We start from the raw sequence: 15,960 nt of genomic DNA on the forward strand, positions 1-15,960 counted from the left end.
TACTTTATTGTGTTCTTTAAAGGCAAGGTCTTCTGACATGAGTACACCCAGATCCTTTACATTGCTTTTTTGTTCTATGTTATAATTTGCCTGAGTTTTGTACGTGGTTTCCGTTTTTATATTTTCATTTTCTCCGTAGCGCATGAGCTGGAACTTATCTTCGTTAACCCTCAAACCGCTAGGGGCCCAAATGGAATTCACACCCACAGGCGCAACAAAAAAAAAAAATTCCAAAAAATTCTTTCGTCTTATAGAAGTGTTCATTTTTGTTCCCTGATCACGGAAAAAATAACAAAAAAATCGTAGGTGGCATATTTTAGCCGCAATAGGGTAGGGAAGTGTGGCAAAAAAGGGCGTTGGCAGAGCCTTCGCCAGATGAGGTCTACTCCGCCCGAGCTGTCAGACGGCAGTTGCCACAAATATATTATTACCTAATTATTTCAATGTCTCTGATTGATTTTTTCTTAGTTTTTTTGCAGTAATATTATTCCATACAGTGAATTGTGGTATCCACTCAATTTAACGGCCTATATGGGGCTGTACCCTAGTCGTTATTTCCGGAGCTCCGTTATTTCCGAAGTTAAGTCGGGTCGGGTAATTTTTCAAGTAACATTCAGGTAGGATATATTTTATACTGTATAACTAAAATTAAATAAAGTTCATTGTGTAATTGCATTCCAATTTAGTGCACGGCCGACGATTAAGCCAGTTGCTGGCTGCTGCATGGATGATGTGTGAACACGCTCTGATCAAGTCCAGATGGGTGGGAAAAAATTGATTCATTCCTTTGTATTGCTAAATATTTCATGTATCAATCAGTGAGTTAATATTGTCTTAATAAAATTTTAGAGATGTGTTTTGATTTACCCTGAACAGTGCAGGTAATGTATTTTTAATGTTACGACACAGGCTGTGGCGGCCATGCCATAACAATGGCGATCGAGCCTTGTCACTGAGAGCTAGCCAAGACGAAATATTTTGAGCTCACCTTTTCTCTGCTGACGATAGAATATACATTTGCAGAGACTAATATGTAGCTTTTGTTGAAAAAAAACAATTAATATCTTGTAATACTATAATAAAATTGGTAAATTGACTTACTTTTAATGAAGCTGAAGATTACGAAGCTGTGATGATTACGTCATCCTCTGCAGCGCTTGTTTTATATTGTTTATATTGTATACAGGGTACATACTGTATGTACACTTATTTTCAGGCACTCACTTCACACAACAGCTAGCCTTACTACTAATTCACATGAGTTCTAATTCTACTTCACTATTGACAATTATTTCTACTGTATATTTACACTCTACAGTATCTTTTTGTCTAGGCTTAATTAATCATTAACACTTACAATACTGTACTTTATCAACACTTTTTACACTAATTTATATCATATTTTATATCGTTAGTGGATGACTTGTCATGACTTGTTGGTGGGAATTCAGCATCGGCGGGTGCAACATGGCTTGTAGAGCATTCGTTGCTGGCGGATGTTCCACGACTTGTCGATGGAAATTCAGCATCGGCGGGTGCAGCATCGCTTGCAGAGCATTCATTGCTGGCGGATGCTCCACGACTTGTCGATGGTAATTCAGCATCGACGGGTGCAGCATCGCTTGTCGACGAAGATTTTTCACGAACCGTTGAAATCATGAATTTATCTATTTTTGTCTGAATCTGATTTTCTCTGGCTAACGTTTTGAGACATTGCTTTAAGGCTGTAAGGTGTACACAAAAATTTCCAATAACCTCATGTTTACTTTTTATTGAATATTCAATGAGTTCCTCAACTTGTTCCAATCTTTTCTGATATCCGACACCTCTAGGCAGAGCCTCACCAACATCGTCCGAGTCATCATCAGAGTCATCAGAGTCATCAGAGTCATTTCCGAGAACACTTTGCGCAATCTGTTCTTCAGTTAACAATTCATAACCAGGATCGTAATCATTTTCTAACCATTCATTGATATCATTCACTTGTACACCCTGACCAGCTTGGAGCAACATTGTTTGGATCGTTTCTTCAAACCCTTCAAAATCATTGGCTTCATTTTCAAAACCTTCGAATTCACTATCAGATACTGCTGCTTCACATCTAGGCCTCTCTGTTAACAGTTTCTTCCATGAATTTGTTAGTGTGGTTTCTTTCACTTTATTCCAAAGCCTAGCCCAGTGGAATATTGCTTCCCTGATTGTGTACTTTTTTAGATTTTCTAGTGTTCTTTGAGCCCTTGTATCCTTTCCTGTCAATTCATCTTCCTCGCTAGGTAAAACAACTAAAACATCTTCAAGCATTGCTGTTTGGTACATACATTTAGCAGCAAGGATAACACCTTGGTCCATGGGCTGGATCAAGGATGTTGTGTTTGGTGGAAGTGCCATGCATTTTATTCTGCCATCCCTTGAAATTAACTTGCTAATGGGATGAGCAGGGGCATTATCTAGTAGCAACAATGCCTTAACCTCACTGGCCTTTATTCCACATTTGTTGATCTGGAATTCTCTGACTTCTTTGCAAAAGTGGTTTTCAAACCAGTCCGTAAATATTGTTTGATTAAACCATGATTTCTTAGAATTGTAATATATTACAGGTAATGCCTGCATTATATTTTTTAAGGCTCGAGGATTTTTAGACTTGCCTACCACGGCACATTTTGTCCTGTGAGAGGCTTCAGCATTAGCACAGAGCAAGACTGAGAGCTGTTCCTTGCTTATCTTTCGTCCAGGAATATTTTCCTGCATCCTACTGGTTAAGAATGTACTTGGTACAGCTCGCCACATAAACCCAGTCTCGTCAGCATTATATACTTTATATTTGCTTAAATTATTACAGACAATGTACTCGTTTAATTTAGCCTTGAATGAATCAACATTAGTGGGATCAGCACTTGACGCCTCACCAGAAATTTCTTTGGTGTTTGAAATGTTATGCCGAGCCTTAAATCTTCCAACCCACCCATCACTTGCATTGAAATCTTTTATACCTAATTGAATGGCAAGTTTACTTGCTGCAACTTTAAGCTCTTCAAATCTTATTGCCATGCCAATTGTGCGGTGCTGAATAAACCACTTATACACTGCAGCATCCAATTGTGGATACTGACCAGACTTTACTGTTTTTCTCGAACATGCAGCACCAGAAGTAGCACACTCTGTTGTGCTCACATATTTTAATAGAGTATCCTTCTGTTTCTTGATGTCACTTACTGTACTTTTCCCGATGTTAAACTCTGCTGCTCCTCGTGCATGAGAATATCCTTTATCAAGTTTCTTAATTAACTCCAGCTTCTGTGCAACCGTCAGGCGCATCCTTTGGGTAACTTTTGGCATTTTGTAAATTAAAAAGAAGATCACAATTACAGTACAGTAATATCCTTCACAATTGAAGCTAGCCGCGCGAGTTCACAGTAAACAATGGGAACACATGGCCCGGCGGAGTACATTCTAGGTCCGTGGGAAAAAAAATACCTAGTGCCTATACTATAAAAGGTATTTAATAAGAAAACAAAGACTTTTGCTTAATAAAAATTGTTTCAAAATATTTTATTAATAATAATTTACAATTTTCTTCATTAAAGTGAATCATTTTAAAAGAAAATTAAGATGTAATATATGACTCTGGACGATCCAGGTCGGTGGCCTGGTCGCCATGTGAGGGGACGCTGATGCCACAACAAACCCAATACCGACCGTCGGTAATATCGACCGCAGACCGGTATAGCAGGCTCCAGATACCGGTCTCCCAAACCGGTCGTTAATACCGGCAGATCGGTATAAAAGAGGCCGTTAAATTGAGTGGATACTGTATATTTATATTATAAAATGTGTGAACCATCGCTGTACTCAAAATTATGGTGTGCATATTAGTGATTCAATTATTATGTTCATAAAACAATAAACAAATAGTTTTGCTGTTGTTACACTATATACACAGGTTATATATAAGTATTTGCATGTTTTGTACACCATAACGAACTACTAAGTTGGTCTTGTGAGTCAAAAAGCAAAGAGGAGTGACCGCCAAACACCAGCGAGCCACTCACTGCCACTCCCTCCCTCAACACCACCTCATTCACCTCCTACAATACTCTTTCTGTATTTATTCACTATACACAGACGTTATATATACGTATTTACATGTTTTGTTCACCATAACTGTACATCTAAGCTTGTATGGTGAGTAAAGGCCACAAAGACGTAGCTACTCACACAGTCAGCTGATCGGCGGCCGCCCTCAAGGCCAGACGCACTAATATTTGTCCTTCAACAATACTGTTTGTGGTGTTATTACGCTATATACACATATTATATATAAGTATCTACCTGTTTTATTCACCATACCTGAACAAATAAGCTGGTATGGTGCCCAAAGACTATTGTGGTCACCAGTAAACAACATGATAAGTCGTGTAGACGACGCCACCGCCCTCACCAAAATGGCGGCTCCCAACCTACTCCTCTTGCTGTTTATACCCTATATACACACGTTATATATAAGTATCTACATTTGTGTTCACCATATCGAACCACTAAGCTGGTATGGTGAGTGCAGTCAATAAATGGTGGCCACACACAGTCAGAAGACGACGCCACAACCCTCCCTCCCACAGCCTTACTCCTCCCTCCATGGAGCACAGCGCTAAATATCACCACAATCCTGCTATTATCAGAATCCTGGTCAGTTTTATCACAGTCAGGGGGCTTCAGTAATACTATCACTGCTAAATAATAGCAGTATCATATATATAATGGTGTTTGTAGGCGATGCTGTGGTCACAAGCTGAACAGCAGTGCTGTGAGCTCATGCTGCGTGCGCCAGCCTTGGTGGCTTGCTCAATACTGACGCTCTCACACCCAAGAATGTTGGCCTGGATTTTTTTTCTAGGTGGCATCTGGCAACTATCGGTCGTGGCTGTACTATAGCTGCCCCTATCCCAGGCGGGGAGTTTAAATTATAGCGCTAGACACGAAATCATATATAAATGATGTGCGCGGTTTCGGTTTTGTCACTGATATCATTTATATATGATATGCGCGGTTTGAGGGTTAAACACCATATTATTTTCTGTAGCCCATAGAAAGACCTGATCTACATCTGATTGGAGGTTTGCCGTGTCCTCTATGTTGCCTACTCTCATGAAGATCCTAGTGTCATCTGCAAAGGATAATACAGTGCTATAGGTTGTGTTCTTGTCTATGTCCGATATGAGGATGAGAAAAAGTACTGGAGCAAGCACAGTACCCTGGAGGACTGAGCTCTTTATGGTTGTTAGTCCAGATTTTATTTTGTTGACTATTACACATTGGGTTCTATTAGTCAGGAAATTGTAGATACATCTGCCTATTTTTCCGGTAATTCCTTTTGAACACATTTTATGTGCAATAACACAATGGTCACATTTATCAAAAGCTTTTGCGAAATCTGTAAATTACATCAGCGTTTTGTTTGTCTTCCATAGCATCTAATGCCATATCATAGTGGTCCAGCAACTGCGACAGGCAAGAGCGCCCTGTTCTGAAACCATGTTGACCGGGGTTATGGAGATGCTGTGATTCCATGTATTTTGTGATCTTACTTCTTAGCACTCTCAAAAAATTTTATGATGTGCGATGTTAGTGCTATCGGTCTGTAATTTTTTGCCTCTGCCTTATTTCCTCCTTTATGGAGTGGTGCTATCTCTGCTGTTTTTAGTATGTCAGGGATAACGCCAGTATCTAGGCTTTGTCTCCACAGAATGTGGAGTGCCTGCAATAGTGTTTTTTTTACAGCTCTTCATGAATATGGAGTTCCAAGAATCCGGGCCTGGTGCAGAATGCATAGGCATACTGTTTATGGCTTCTTCAAAATCCAGTGGGGATAGGGTGACATCTGATATATGATTTGATATTGGTATCATATCCATGAAAAATTCATTTGGGTTATCAATCTTTAGTGCATTTAGTGGCTCGCTGAAAACAGAGTCGTACTGCTTCCTCAGTAACTCGCTCATTTCTTTGTTGTCATCGGTGAAAGTTCCATCTCCCTTTCGCAGGGGCCTGATACTAGATGTGGTTTTTAATCTTGATTTTGCATAGGAGAAAAAATATTACGGATTTCTCTCTATTTCACTGATGGCCTTTTGCTCTCTTTGCCTCTCCTGGGTTTTGTATGATTCTTGTAGCTTGAGTTCAATTGTTTCTATTTGTCTACCTAACCACCTTCACCGTTCTTGAGGTAGGGTGCGACTCTCAAGTTGTTCTGCGATTCGTTTTCTTCGCCTATATAGGGAACGACGTTCCCGTTCCAATCTGCATCTCTTTCTCTTTTTTCTTAGGGGTATGCGGTTTGAACATATTTCTAGTGCTACTGAGCTTATTTTTTCCAGGCACTGGTTCAGGTTTGCATTTTCTAGCTGTTCTTCCCAGTTTATTTCTGTGAGTGGACATACCGCCATAGCAGCATATACAACACTTCCCAATAGGAAGAAAACCAGCTGGGTTGTTCATCATGTCACTTGTACCCAGACACAGCTGGGACTTGCTTAACTACAGTGGCACCTCTATTAACGAGTTTAATCCATTCTGGCACCAAGCTCATTATATGGAAAACTCGTCTTAAGAAACAAATTTCCCCATTTAATATAAAGGAAATAAATTTAATTCGTTCCACTCCCAAAAACATCCATACACGTATGACATTTTTTTATGTAAATATAATACTGCACATGTAATTATAAATGTTTTGTTGTACTGTTTTCATGTTTACTTTACCTTATGAAGAGTCGTTGCTGGCTTGAGGGAGACGATGGGGAAGTGGGAAGGAGGAGAGAAATTATGGTGTCGAAGGAAATCCACCTGAGTCAGGCAGGCTCACTCTTCTTGGGAATTTTACCCCACTGGGACCGGGTTGTGGTTCACTATCACTGGCTCTTCTTTTCTCTACTTTTGCAAAGAACGTATCTATTGACAATGGCTTTTGTCTTTGTTTTAGGATGTTCCTAAAATGAGACAGCAAATTGTCATTACCCTTAACATGCTAGGGGTATAATATCCTTTGTTCCCCACAGGCGCATGTAATTTTGAAAAAACTAATTATTTTTTCTTCCTAACCTGTTAATTTGTGTTCACTGATCACGGGAAAAATGATAAAAAAAATCCTAAGTGGCATATATTGCCTGCTATAGGGCGGGGAAGTCTGGCAAAAAACAGGCGCTGACTGAGCGTGCGTCCCAGGCGGTCTGTTGATCACCAGCTGTCAGGCCAGAGTTGCCACAAAAGAGATAATTACCTAATTATTTCAATGTCTCTGATTGATTTTTCATAGTTTTTTTGCTGTAATATTATTCAATAGTGTGTAGTTTGATATATTTATATAATAAAATGAGTGAATCATCACTGTACTCAAAAATATGGTGTGCATATTGTTGATTCAATTATGTTCATCAATCAGTGAACAAATACTTTGTCGGTTATTACACTATATACACAGGTTATATATACGTATCTGCATGTTTTGTTCACCATAACGAACCACTAAGTAGCTATTATGAGTCAAAAAGTAACGAGGAGTGACTGCCGTGTACCAGCCAGCCACTCACGCCCTCCCTCAAGTCATCTGACTCACCCACATTCTCCTCCCACAATATTACCTGGTTGATACCTGGTTGATGGGGTTCTGGGAGTTCTTCTACTCCCCAAGCCCAGCCCAAGGCCAGGCTTGACTTGTGAGAGTTTGGTCCACTAGGCTGTTGCTTGGAGAGGCCCGCAGGCTCGCATACCCACCACAGCCCGGTTGGTCTGTGGTTTGTTTTTGTTATTGTATAATATTTTGTTATTGTATAATATTGTTTTTGCTTTTATTCACTATATACAGACGTTATATATAAGTATCTACATTCGTGTTCACCATAACGAACCACTAAGTTGGCATGCTGAGTGGCAGTGCCAGTGGCAGCCCGCCACTGGTTGCTACTTTCTCCTTCCCTCAAGTCACATGACTCACCCACATTCTCCTTCCACAATACTGTTTTTGCTTTTATTCACTATATACAGACACTATATATAAATATCTACATTCGTATTCACCATAACGAGCCACTAAGTTGGTATGCTGAGTGGCAGTGGCAGTGATAGGCAGTGGCAGCCTGCCACTGGCTGCCACTCCCTCCCTCCCTCACCTCACCTGACTTGCCACCATTCTCCACCCACCCAAGGGAGCCGGTCGGCCGAGCGGACAGCACACTGGACTTGTGATCCTGTGGTCCCGGGTTCGATCCCGGGCGCCGGCGAGAAACAATGGGCAGTTTCTTTCACCCTATGCCCCTGTTACCTAGCAGTAAATAGGTACCTGGGTGTTAGTCAGCTGTCACGGGCTGCTTCCTGGGGGTGGAGGCCTGGTCGAGGACCGGGCCGCGGGGACACTAAAGCCCCGAAATCATCTCAAGATAAAGAAACCATACTGTTTTTGCTTTTATATACAGACGTTATATATAAGTACATGTTTTGTTCACCATAACTGTACATCTAAGCTTGTATGGTGAGTAAAGGCACAAAGACGTAGGACCTCACACAGTCAGCTGATGGCTGCCGCCCTCAAGGCCAGACGCACTAATATTTCTCCTCCAACAATACTGTTTGTGGTGTTATTACGCTATATACACACATTATATATAAATATCTACCTGTTTTATTCACCATACTTGTACAAGTAAACTGGTATGGTGCCCAAAGACCATCGTGGTAACCAGTAAACAACACCGTCGTCTGCACGGTAGCGTCGTGCAGACGACGCCACCGCCCTCACCAAAATGGCGGCTCCCAACCTTCTCCTCTTGCTGTTTATACCCTCTATACACACGTTATATATAAGTACTGTATCTACATTTGTGGTTCACCATAGCGAACCACTAAGCTGGTATGGTGAGTGCAGTCAATAAAAGGTGGCCACACACAGAAGACATCGCCACCACCCTCCCTCCCACAGCATTACTCCTCCCTCCATGGCGCACAGCGCTAAATACCACCACAATCCTGCTATTATCAGAACCCTGGTCAGTTTTATCACAGTCAGGGGTCTTCTGTAATAATATCATCGCTACATAATAGCATGAACAAGTATATTATGGCATTTTTAGGCAATGCTTTGGTCACAAGCTGAACAGCAGTGCTGTTAGCTCATGCTGCGTGCGTCAGGCTTGGTTGCTCATTCAATACTGAGGCCCCTAACACCCAGGAGTTTGGCCCACGATTTTAAAAAAAAAATGGTGTCTGTTTACAAGAGCCCTGATGAAGGTGTGGTGAACCCCGTGTATCCGCGGGCCGTTTAAATCTTGCGTAGTACTCCAACACTTCATATGATGTGATGGAAGTTGTTCCAGTCAACTGCGCAACACGTCATATGACGTGATGCGCACTTTAAGGGTTAAACATGTTCACACACCGGGTTGTCACTGCTTTATCAGGGCAGCTTTTCCAATAATGCGTTCACCTTTTCAAACATTCCCAACACTTCCCTGATCTCACTGGAAGAGGCAGCATCCTCCCTTACCTCCTCATTCCCTTACTAATGGTGCAAATTGTTGATGAGGACCTGCCATACTCCCTTGTGAGATCAGTCACACAGACACCACACTCATGCTTTGCTATAATTTCCTTCTTCAAATCCACAGTAATTGTGTCTTTCTTCCTCTTGACAACACTATCTTTAGCAAGCAGCTTCTTTGGCGACATCGTGTTACAAATTGTAGTCACAAAACCACAAAAAAACAAAGAAAATTGCAAATAAATGCAGAGGGATGCTTGTCGTGCACGATACAACAACAAGACTGGCATCGGAGGCATCCAAGAATTTGTGAGAACCCGTGAGACGCTAGGAAGCACCATATGGTTTTGCTCGTTAATAGAGGCGAAGCTTGTCAATAGAGCCGCTCGTTAATCGAGGTGCCACTGTATTTCAAGAGAACAGCTCCTCAAACAAGATTAACATCTGTCAACCCTTAAAATCTTACGTTATCTTGCGGGTGCAAAATGGCGCAATCTTTTAGAACAGTATCAATATTTGACAAATAGTGATTCCTTAACTCAAACAATTTGGGAGTTTATTATTCTACACATATTTCTAATGTCTCTCAGGTGGTCACACTCTTTCAGGTAATGGTCAAGGCGGCGTCCGTCACTCTCATCACAGATTCCGCAACTCCACTGCTCAGCTGTTGTTTCCATTCTGAATTGCCATGGATATTTGTATCCAAGACGGATTCTCGCTATTACTGATTCTCTCCCATGGCCACCTCCTCTTCGTCCATAATGATTGGGGTTGCCAGCTGCAACCTTGTTGTACCAGCATACAGATTCACTGGTTTGTGCTTCATTCCTCCTTTCCTCAGTTACTTTGTCACAGTGATGTTGCCTGACAATACCTCTAATTTGTAGCAGAGTCTTGGGTATGAAGTATTCAATATGGTCTCCTTCAGCGCCTACAGCAGCCAACACATCTGCTCGTTCATTCCCACATATTCTAACATGGGAGGGGATCTACAGAAACTTAACGACTCTTCCCTGGTTGATTAGTACAGTGGTACCTCGCATAACGATTGCCCCATAAGGCGAATATTTTGGGTAACGAATGGCCCGATCGGCATCAAATCGTCCCGTATGGCAAACGCTCGTTTGAGTAATATCAACACCACATGGTGGGGTCGCACTGCTTCTTGCACATTCTCAGACTCCTCCGACGATCCACATAAATTATGTTGTTCTTGTTTAATGATGCTGGGATATAAAGGGGTGACTACTGAGATGTTGCAAAGCATTGACATTTTTGTAGAAAAAAGAAATGAAATTTCTGAAATACAACAAATGTCAAAAAGGTTTGTTCGGTGTTCGGCAGATAGGCTGCTCCATTATAACAATCTTTCTTTGTTTCAAATGTGCTCCATTTGTTTTGTATTTGTCCTTACGTCTCAATAATGGAGCAGCCTACTTTAAATACACGGAACAAACCTTTATGACATTTTTCTTTCTTCAAATGTGTTCAATATTTATTTTTCATTTGTCTTGTAGCAAAAGGTTCGTTCGGTGGTTGGCAGGTAGGCTGCTCCATGTTTCTTACATAAAAAACCAGCGTTGAATGTAATGAAACGCCATTTTCTGGCTGAGTCCCGGAGGCTCCTCGGAGCTATCCATGGCTGATATGGATACCCTAACTATTTTGCATCAGTCGATGTGGGTGGAGTTCTAGGCCTACTGGGGACCACGAGCCAGAACCTGGCCCTCTCAGAGAGGCACAGGGAGCAATGGCCCACAGAAAAGCACATGTGATTTGGAGCATTCTATATCTGCCATCGACCGGGACAGGCACCCAGAAAGGTAAGCGCCACAAAACAAACCCCTATTCTGGTTAACAACAAAAATCGACAAACGAGTGGACAGAACTCCCCCAGGAAAACGAACTAACAAGCATGACGTCACACGAGCCGCGCAGCATGTCTGCGCAGCTCCCCCCTCCCCGGGAGGGGGAAGGGGGAGCCCCAGACCCCCGCGCCGGCGATCCCTGCCCCAGTTCTGTGGCTGGATATCAAAACCGCGAAAAAAACCCGCCGACCGGAGGGCGGAAGGGTGCCGAGGAGCCTCCAGGACTCACCCAGAAAATGGCGTTTCATTACATTCAATGCTGGTTTTCTGAGGGGAGCCCCTACGGCTCCCTGGAGCTACTTCACCAAAGACTACCTAAGAAAACAAGGGGACATACCCGGGAGGCGGTCGGTGAACCCCTCCTCAACACGAAGTCGAGACAACAACCCAACGACCCCTCCGGAAAGCAGCAGGCACATCATTCGCCAGAAAAAAGGGAGAACGGCCGCAGATGAAGAAACCTATAACCACGACCATAGGAGCCAAAAACCACTGCGCCTGAGAAGAGCAAGAAGCTCTGCCACACGACCCCCAGAGGCCAATGCCAACATAAAAGAAAACCGAGGCAAAGCAAACCTGACCCCAAGGAGCCACAACCACCAAGGAGAAGAAAAACAGGAGAGCACCCTGTCCAAAGACCAGGACGACACAGGCAGTGAATAAGCAGGCCGGAGGCGAAACAACGCACGATACAGCGTGCGAAACGGTGCAGAAGGAATATCGATACCAAAAGCTAGCAGCAGAAACCAAGGTGCCAGACCCAGGAACGGCCCCAAGTGCCTCTACATTCTCCGCAAGCCAATCCTATGACAGCCCCAGGAGGGTAAAGAAAAACGCAGAACCAAAACGAAAATGCCAAAAGCGTGCAAGTCCACCACCACATGTGCAGCTGACAGGGAAGGAACCCGCATAAGGAGCCACCCCGCACCAACAACCCGCAGAAGGGCAGGAGCGAAGAGAGTCATTAAGAGGAGCAAAATCGCCCCCAGGAAAACGAGTAGCGCCGAGACAGCGCGAAGAGAAGAGATTAGCACAAAAGAACAAGGCCAAACACCCAGAAGCTGCCGGGAAGAGGACCCACAAGCCCTAGAAAGGACCGGAGGGAAGTTCAACCGAATGACGACAGACGTACCAGAAAACGGGAAGGAGCAAAACCGTCCCGAACCTTCGAGAACAAAAAGAAGCAAACACAAAGGACAAAGGCACAAAAACCCCGTCGCACTCGAGACCAAGTCATGCAGAAACCCCAAGAAGAGGGGGGACATGACGGAGAAGGCCTGTCCCGGAGAAAAGGGACGAAGACTGTAGAAAAGCACCCACCGACAGGACGGAAACAACAGGCACAACGGACAAGGAAACCGAGCCCAGGGAGGGGCCGACGCCCACAAAGCACATGCGGAGAGGGGGAACGGAAAACCCCCACACCACAAAACTGCAAGGCCCGCCCAGAGGGTTAGAACACCTCGGCCGGGACCAACGGGGCCTGAGGCCCCTCACGTTAGCCCCACCCCAGCCCCGGGAACCCACCCTGCAGGCCCCGGGGCCGAGTTGTCCCTTCAAAGCCCCAGCGTCAAGAAAAACCCCGGGGCAACCGTGAAAAACACGAAGGAAGGGAGCCCACTAGGCTCTGGAACCGAAACCGGAAGATAGGCGAGGGGCGAGACGAAGACCCCAAGCACATCCCCAGCCATCACAATGAGGCGAGGACAAGACAAAGAATCCAAGGAACATGGAAAAACCAAGCCCGGCACAGCAAGACCGGCAAGGAAGGAGAGCCCCAGAGGGAGCACGGAAGGGCCGAACATAACGCCACAACCAACCCCGACACGCAGCTGCAGTACCAAAAACGCAGCAAAATGTCACCACACTCCCCGAGGAAGCGACAGAGAAGATAGATAAATCGTACACGAGTGGCACACAAGGGGACACGGGCGGAAACCGAGCACCCAACTGAGCCACAGGGACGGTAGAAGAAACGTGTGCAGTGTAACAAGCAAACAAAGGAACACATTAGGCAGCCCAACATGGGCTGACCCCATACACAGCCCCAAGAGCAGAGACGAGAGCGCCAAAGAAGCACAGAATCCGCCAGACAGGCAAACTACAGGGGAAAGGCGGAACCAAAGAGCCAGAACCCAACCTGCAAGCACAAGGAGGCGAACACAAAACCTCCGAGACAGGAAAACGTACTACCAAACAGGAACCCCCACCGTTGCACTGCGGAACAAGGTGGAGGCGGGGTCCCGAACTCAAGCAAGGTTAGACAAGCATAGGAGAGGGGCAAGAGGAGTACAGACAGGAGCCGCCTCGGCAGGGCCAAGAGGCCACCCACAGACACCCGTGAACCGAGGAAGGAATCAGGTGAAGAGAACAAGAGCTGCCCAGTATGGGCTAATAGCCCTGCAGTAGGCACCTCGGGTGATACGGTCCACATACTCAAGTACGTATGTACACCCATTCCTACTCCCAAAAACAAAAACAGCGTCAGGACGAAGAAGACACCAAACCGCACCAGCTCACCTGCAGAACATAGGCGCTGAAGGGCCATGACGCAAGCTTTCGAGTCCGTATCCGCCGAAGGCGGCCAGGGCGCCCATGCTGGAGAGGAGGGGAGCAGCGAAGGAGGCTCCCCACCCTAGAACGCAGGAAAAAACCTCGTGACTTCCCCACAGTGGCACCCCAGAACACCCCCAAAGCAACGGAGCATGGATTGGATTAAGAAAAGAGCGAGAGGCGAAGCCTCCCCCGAGAGAAAATGGATGCAGAACACGTGTGCACACCGCCTGGAACCAAAACAAACTCCCACGGTGCATGCGCAGGACGCGAAAGTAGCCCAACAAGGCGAGACGTAGCCCAACCGGCTACAAGGAGCCCAACAAGGGAAGAAGTAGCCCAACCGGCGACAAGCAGCCCAACCGGCGACAAGCAGCCCAACCGGCCACAAGCAGCCCAACCGGCGACAAGCAGCCCAACCGGCGATAAGCAGCCCAACCGGTGACAAGCAGCCCAACCGGCGACAAGCAGCCCAACCGGAGACAAGCAGCCCAACCGGCGACAAGCAGCCCAACCGGCGACAAGCAGGCCAACCGGCGACAAGCAGCCCAACTGGCGACAAGCAGCCCAACCGGCGACAAGCAGCCCAAACTGCTACAAGGAGCGCAAACGGCGATAAAGGAGCCCAAACGTGTACAAAAGAGCCCAAACGGCTACAAGGAGCCCAAACGGCTACAAGGAGCCCAAACGGCTACAAGGAGCCCAACCTGTCCAGAACAGAAGGAACCAGTATGGAGGCAAACTCCGGGACACACAGGAGGTAAGCCGCAAAGGCCAACCACAACACAGGCGAAGAGATGCGGTTAGCCGAAAACCTCCAGAAGACAGAACCGAAGAAACCACAGGGACACGGAACCGAACCCGGGGAGGAGCAGAACCCAAGCCCACATCGTTCGCAGAGGGGGGGAAAGAAAACCCCACTCCTCGCAACAGTAAGCACCGCTCAGAAGGACGGAAATCCAGGCGGGGCGCAATGGAGCTCAAGGCTCCCAAGGCCGCTCCTCCCCAACCCCAGGAGCCTCTACACCAGGCCCCAGGCCGAGTCGACCTCCAAAGCCCCGGCCCCACAAGAAAAAGCCGGGGCAGCCGAGAGAGCTGAAAGAGAAGGGGCCCACTGGTCAGACCCCGGAGCATCGGCCGGAGGAACAGACTCGAATGCCTCCGCAGCTACCCCGGATGGGGCAACCCCCGAAACTGCCCAAGTCTCAGAACCTCTAACCCCGCCCCGACCCCGAAGCCTGCAGATGCGTAGGGGCCGGAAGCAGGAGGGGAAGAAACAAGGGGGGCGTGGAAGAACCAAGGCCGAAGCGACCAAAACACCCAAGTCTGGGTCCCTACACAAGCGGGGCAGCATCGGGGCGTCCGGGAATGCGACAAACCTGAGCGCGTTGCAACATCCTACCCTGCAACGTGCGAGCTGCCTGCACCCACGGGAATTCATCAGCAGGCTGGGTGAATGGATTCACGAACAAGCAACAAAGCTCACAGGACTCAGGGTCGAATGTGTCACCGACCCAACAGGCAGCATGACGGAGGCAAAAACAAGAAGAGTCACCCTGAGACAAAGGGACAGAGCAACCCTCAACTCGCACAAAGCGAGAGGGGACGCAAGGGTCTCCACTATCGACCCGAGAGCCCCCGGGGTGTTTCCCAGGACCCCTAGACTGGGTCTGCTAAGGGTTATCCCAGGCAGGGCATTGCTAACCGGCGCCCCAAACTACCAAGCAAACTGCTAAAGCTGAACCCACGGGACGTGTCCACTCGCGAGGGCGAAGCAGGGGGTGCCACCACACAAACGAACCTAATATAAGGGGGGGGGGGGACACAAGGCAGACCCCCCTACCAGGCAAAAACAAATATAAAAGAAAAACCACACAAGTGGACAACGTAACCAGAGGGAACAGAGCCGGCCGCTGTTATAGGTGAAAACTAGCTACGCAGTACCCTGCTCCCCACCAGTGCTATAACTACCACTTACCCCAAGGTAAACAAGGGAGGAAAACCCCCAAA

At 46.2% G+C, this 15,960-nt stretch overlaps 1 protein-coding gene across 1 annotated transcript; it reads right to left on the reverse strand.

The window, feature by feature from the left end:
• Nucleotides 1-1,386: 1,386 nt before the first annotated feature.
• LOC138373247 (tigger transposable element-derived protein 7-like) lies at nucleotides 1,387-13,994 on the reverse strand. The gene is made up of 3 exons (XM_069339287.1): nucleotides 13,918-13,994; nucleotides 10,404-10,501; nucleotides 1,387-3,245 (listed from the first exon to the last, which is right to left on the reverse strand). The coding sequence occupies exons 1-3, from the start codon at nucleotides 13,992-13,994 to the stop codon at nucleotides 1,387-1,389; spliced, it is 2,034 nt and encodes a 677-aa protein (XP_069195388.1).
• Between the last annotated feature and the right edge of the window lie 1,966 nt (nucleotides 13,995-15,960).

This window comes from Procambarus clarkii, chromosome 41 (assembly GCF_040958095.1).
Source record: "Procambarus clarkii isolate CNS0578487 chromosome 41, FALCON_Pclarkii_2.0, whole genome shotgun sequence".
NCBI lineage: Eukaryota > Metazoa > Arthropoda > Malacostraca > Decapoda > Cambaridae > Procambarus > Procambarus clarkii.

Excerpts from the sequence above, each read along its gene's own strand:
- LOC138373247 (XM_069339287.1), bottom strand. The coding sequence starts at position 13,994 with ATGGGCGCCCTGGCCGCCTTCGGCGGATACGGACTCGAAAGCTTGCGT. Across the intron at positions 10,502-13,917 it reads TCAGCGCCTATGTTCTGCAG|AATATGTGGGAATGAACGAG; the intron begins GTGAGCTGGTGC and ends CTCCCATGTTAG. Across the intron at positions 3,246-10,403 it reads GACTCTGCTACAAATTAGAG|GAGCAGCAGAGTTTAACATC; the intron begins GTATTGTCAGGC and ends CTCATGCACGAG.